The sequence below is a fragment of the Vombatus ursinus genome, unplaced genomic scaffold (assembly GCF_900497805.2).
Source record: "Vombatus ursinus unplaced genomic scaffold, bare-nosed wombat genome assembly UNPS02008996.1, whole genome shotgun sequence".
Lineage (NCBI taxonomy): Eukaryota > Metazoa > Chordata > Mammalia > Diprotodontia > Vombatidae > Vombatus > Vombatus ursinus.
Window position 1 is genome coordinate 9,511,947 of NW_020948774.1, and position 6,000 is coordinate 9,517,946.

Here is a 6,000-nt window from a genome sequence, read left to right on the forward strand (position 1 = left end):
TGAAGGCAAGAATTGTTTTAATCATATCTCTGTATGCTCATCACCTAGCCCACTGCCTGGACATATCAGGGCACTTAAATTCTTAAATAACCTCTGGATTTAAAATCAATGACAAACAAATATATTTGGTTCTACATATATGGAGAGAATTTATCATTTATTTATGGAATTTATCAAATATTTGATATTTGAAAAGAAAATATATTTGGCTAGATTCTATTTCTGGATATAAGGAGAGTGAGTAAAGTTTTTCCAGTAGTTCCAGTAGGTCCCTGAGGAACTATAGCCATACATGCATAATGTTGCTATTTATAAAATCAAGCATAGACTACATGGAGTAGTGGAAATGAGCAGTCAGGTAGCATGAATCACAGATTATAGTTCTAGAACTGGGAAGGATTTAATATGCCATCTAGAACAACCCCTTTATTTTAGAGATAAGAAAACTGAGGCTCAGAGAGGTGAGGTGACCCAAGATCACACAGGTGTTAAGCTTGAAAGACGGAATTTGATTTCAGGTCCTCTGAATATTACAGGGACCAAGCACTTTCCAAGGCACCAAAAACTTTCTGAGACACTGTAATTTCTTGAAAAGAAAGTATATTCTTATTAGAGAATATCTTTTATCAGACCAAATATCCTTAGCTGTCATCCCTAGGCTCTTTAAAGACATCATTTTTTTTTCATTTTATTTTCATTTTTGTTTGATCAGCATTTGTTACTAGAGCATGGTAATAAATGTTTCTTGAATTGAACTTTTGATTCAGAAAATGTAGTTATTAAATGCATAGCTAAGATGAAAAAACAAGCCACTAGTAGTATAACAGTAGCAATTCTTGGAGCCTAGAAATGATTTTCTTTCCCAGATGGACAATGATGAATCACAGACTGAAGGGAGACAGATAGCTGTTCACATCAGGGAGGCAGTAGCTAGTACCTTTGAGGATTTGAAAGGGGAACAATAAGCTTGCTATTTCTAAGAACTTGAGAATTTAGGAATATTTTTGGAGGATATAATTTACAAGACTAATGTAGATGAAAAAAAGGTCATGTAGTAATGTGTAAAAGAGTGCTAGACCAGGAGAAGCTTAAGGTCACGTCATAGCTCTGATACTTGATAACTGTGTGACAGCTCACAAGTCACTTACCAACTCTCTGAACTTTCTTTATCTGTAAAATAGTTGGGATAGTGATAAAAGTAATATTTTACAGAAGTGTTGTTAATGAAAGTACTATGTAAGTGTGATTTATGTTAAAAGAGATGAATTCCTCACCAGTTAACATGAACTGATAGGCATTATCAGAGATGGAGAAGATGTGGGGAGGGGCCTCCTGCCGCTTTTTGCCCCTGTAGGCAGCCACCACATCTGGGTTATACACGGGCAGCCACTTGTAGGGATTGACAGTGACACAGAAGAGGCCAGAGTAGGTCTGTAGGAAATTAAGAAATTATAATAATCAGTTGACATCTAACTTATTAAAGTAGTGATTCCTCTAAAGACATCACACAAATGAAAAGAACTGCTTAAAATGTACTTACATAGATCATCCAGGCTGCATAACGCTCTTTCAGGTTATACAGCACCCCAGGTTCATGCAGGTGAGTCATCATGGCCATGTCTTCAATCTTGTCATATTTGGGAGGGTTCATGGGGAAAACTTGATCATCCTTCACTGTGAGAGTCTGGCAAGGGAAGGAAGAGGCCATTTTGCATCAACGAGGCAACTCTAGGCATTTTGTGGAGAGTGACTTTTCTTTTTTTAAACATTGAAGCCACCAGCTCCTAATAAGTACTAACAGCAAAGCTGTGTGTGAATGGGGAGGCCCAATAATGAAGTCAAGTCAAGCCAAATCAGCAACATATATTAATCATCTATTATGCGTCAGACACTGTGCTACGAGTTGGAGATACAAAGAATGGCAAAAAAAAAAAAAAGAGCCCTGCCCTCAAGAAGGTCTCAATCTAATGAGGGAGACAACTTGCAAACAACTATGTATGAACAGTACGTGGGAAGGTTTCTTGAAGAAGGTAGGATTTTATCTGGGACTTGAAGGCAGCAAGAAGGCCAGGAGGTAGAGAAGAGAAGGGAGAAAATTCCTGACATGAGAAACAACCAAGAAAAATGCATGGAGTCAGGAAATGGAGTGTCTTGTGCAAGGAATAGCAAGAAGGTTGGTGTTTCTGGGTTATGGAAGGGAGCAAAGAGTGAGAAGCATAGAAAGGTAGGATGGTGGTAGGTTTTTAAGGGCTTGAAAAGTCAAACAGGGAATTTAATATTTTACTCTTGAGGAAGCCACTGGAACTCATGACGTGGAGTGATATGATTAAATCAGTTCTTTAGGAAGGTCACTGTGGTGGTTTAGTAGCAGATGGATAGGAGAGGGGTAAAACTTGAGACAGGGAGACCAAACATGAAGCTGTTGCAATAGTCTAGGCATGAGGTGATGAGGGCCGGTATCAATGCATAAACAGAGTCAAAGCACAGAAAGGGATGTATATAAGAGATATTAAAGAGGTAGAATTGATAGGACTTAGTAACAGATTGGATATGGATAATAAGAAAAAGTGAGGAGTCAAAGATGACACCAAGGTTATTAGCCTGAGTGATTGAGAGGTTGGTGGTTCTCTTAAAAATAAAAGGGAAGTATGGAGAAAAAATATGATAGGTTCAATTTTGGACATGTTGAGTTTAATATATATGTAAGCCATCCAGTTTGTGATGTTCAGCAGGCGGTTAGAGATGCAAGATTGGAGATCAGGGGTAGATAGGTTACTGGTTAGGCAGCTGGGTGGTCTGGGCCTGGAGCCAGAAATACCTGAGTTCAAATAAAGTATCAGACATGTGCTATCTGTGTGAGCCTTGGCAAGTCACTTAACTTCAGTTGGCCTCAGTGTCCTTATTTGTAATGTGGGAATAATAATAGCACCTACTTCACAGTGTTGTTGTAAAGATGAAATGATATAATAATTGTAAAGTGCTTACCTGGCACATATTAAGTACTCTGTAAATGCTAGCAATTATAATGATGATGGATAAATAGATCTAAGAATCATCTACAAAGAGATGATAATTGAAATTAAGGAAGCTGATGAGATCATCAAGCAAAATAGCATAGAAGGAGAAGAGAAGAAGATTGAGGACAGAGGTTTCGAGGCCCCAACATTTGGCAGATGTAACCTTGGTGAAGATTCAGCAAAAGAGACTACTAGGAGGATAATCAGGAAAGAGCAGTGTCAGAAAAGCTTAGGGAGAGCAGAGTATCAAGGAAAAAAGTGTGAACAACCGTGACAAAGGCAGCAGAGGTCAAGAAGGATGAAGAATAAGAAAAAGTCATTACATTTAGCACTTAAGAGATCACTGGATACCTTGGAGACAGCAGTTTTGGTTGAATGACGATGTCTGAAACTAGGGAGCAGAAAGTTAAGAAGAGAGTAGAAGGGGTTCTGATTCTAAGTGGCCTTCTAAAGATATTAAGACAAGAGATATAGGGTGATACTTAGTGGGAATGAATAGATCAAGTGAGAGTGTTTTTGAAGATAGGGAATACATGAACACATTCATAAGCAGCAAAGAAGCTTCTAGTAGACAGGGAGAGATTGAAAATAAGTGAGAAATGGGGATGATACAGGGAACAATCTGCTGGAGAAGGTAGGAGAGAATAAAATCCCTTGTGCATTTAGAGGGGTCCTCCTTGGCAAGTAGAAGTGCTACCTCTTCATGTGAGACAAAGGCAAAGGAGAGAGTGGAGTAAGGCATCTGAGCAATGTGAAATGAGGGGGAGGGATATGAGGGAGCTCTTTGAAAATGGCCTAATTTTTTTCAGTGAAATACTAGGTAAGGTTCTCAGCTCAAAAAGTGGTGGGGTGGGGGAGGGGAGGAAGAGCCATGTAGAGTTTAAGGAGAGATGGAAAGATCTGAAAATTCTTTGCATGGTGAGGAGGTGGCAAAAGTTTTAACAGGGACACTACACATCTACTTTGTTCTGACTCCAACCTATGCCTAATAAAAATGATCTCTTATACCTGTTGTACCTTTTCTAAAAAACATTTTAGCAGCTCCCTGTCACTGTCCAAAAAAAACTGACAGCTATTCAAGACCTCCGACCATCTGGAACCAGCTTAACTCTTCCAGACTTAGATTATACCTCTCCATGTACTTTATGCTTCAATCAAACTAATCTATTCTCTCTTTCCTGAACATGCTCTGTGCTTTCTTCTCACTCCTCACACTCTTCCCTATGATTGGAATAGTAATAATTTGCATTTATACAGCACTTTAAAGCTTACAAGACAAATTCTTCCCAAGAACCCTCTGAGGTAAGGAGGAAGCTGCTTCAGACAAATTAGGAAGGCCTGAGGTCTCTCTGGCTTCTGACACATTTTTTTTTTTTTGGCTATGGCTTAACCTCTCAGTGTCCCAGGCAGTTCTCCGAGACTAAAAGTTGTGGAGCAGGTGCTAATCTCTCTCACTGGGATTCCCTAAACCAATGAGATTAAAAGTGCAGTCCAAATACAAAAGCATTCAAGGAATACTCATATATTTTAAGGGAGCAATAATAAATCATTCTAACAGTAAATCATAAAATAGAACCATTCTTAATTCTATAAGTACAAGTAGCTAAGGCAGCTAGGTGGCACAGTGGATACAGTGCTGGGCTTGGAGTTAAGAAGACTCATCTTCATGAGTTCAAATCTGGCTTCAGACATTTGCTAACTGTGTGGCCCTGGGCAAGTCACTTAAACTTTTTTTTGTCTCAGTTTCCTCATCTGTAAAATGAGCTGGAGAAGAAAATGGCAAACCACTCCAGAATATTTGCCAAGAAAGCTCCAAATGGGGTCATGAAGAATCAGATATGACTGAAACAATTATACAACAAAACAAGCAGCTACCAAAAATTTGTAGTTAGATTGGAACCAAAGTCTCCTGAACCAAATAGAGTATTTTTCTATTACTCTATACTGCTCCTTCCCTCTCTTCTTTGCTATTCAATTTCTATAAATTCTTTAAAACTCAACTCAAATGCTACCTTCTCCATGAAACCTTCCTTGATTCTCCCTTGGACCTCACCCTTTCTTCTTCATCACTCTATGAATTTATCACGCATCGCTGTAGATATATCATAGTGATAAATTGTGACCTGCATTGGTTAAGAGAATACCCACATTGAGGAGATCACATAGCCTTTGGAGTGTTGGAGAACCATAACACCTTGTGAGAATCTTCTAAAATCTATGTGAAAATATGTGAACATAGATAGTAAGTTTCATGAAGACAGAAGCCATTTCTTGTCTAAACTTTGTATCTCTCCCAGTGTCCAGCACAGTGCTCTGCACGCTGTAGGCACTCAATAAACATGTTCTTCTGTGCAACTAGGTTCACTTAATAGGGTCACTGAGTGGGGGAGATTCTGCTACGGGTTACATTCCCCCTCCTGCTCAGAAAAACAAACTGTAAATACAGGGACATGATAGTGACCACCTTGGAAGTCTACCAGATAATGCTAAAGATATAATAGTAGATTCTAATCTACCCAAGGGATCTTTGTACATGTCCCAGGAGGCTTCAATGAACCTCATACATATATGAATAATGTTGCCATGTATAGCTGCCAAACATAGGCTTCCTAATAGTTGAAAAAAGAAATCAGGAGATTCTAATTCTGACAGTAATTAGGTCTGTGTAATAAGCAATAAGTCCATACATATATCATTATAAGCCTATAAATAACCTGCTGATTTGGGATCCCTGAACAGGCTCTTGACATGTTACTTTTCCATCTATATTTTTACTCACGGCTCCACCTTCTGTCTTCACAGTCACTTTGCCCCCTTCTCTGCTCTGTATGATACTTTTCACATAGGATTCCTTGGGCTCTGCCACAAAGACAGAAGTTTTAGCATCAAAAGGCTTGTTTTGTGCTTCAATTCTCTCCTTCTCAGACTTTCGGAGGTAAGGAGCAGCCTCTCCAAAAATGGCCATTTCGGAATCCGAACTCAT

General features: G+C 39.0%; 1 protein-coding gene across 4 annotated transcripts in view; it reads right to left on the bottom strand.

The window, feature by feature from the left end:
* Positions 1–6,000, bottom strand: part of LOC114034381 (myosin-8) — a 43,096-nt gene extending 37,096 nt beyond the window's left edge. For all 4 annotated transcript variants that reach the window (XM_027850054.1, XM_027850053.1, XM_027850052.1 and 1 more), the window contains exons 1-3: positions 5,797–6,000; positions 1,541–1,684; positions 1,275–1,431 (exon numbers count right to left, since the gene is read on the bottom strand). In XM_027850054.1, coding sequence (XP_027705855.1) covers positions 1,275–1,431; positions 1,541–1,684; positions 5,797–6,000 — 505 coding nt within the window. The remainder of the gene's footprint in view (positions 1–1,274; positions 1,432–1,540; positions 1,685–5,796) is intronic.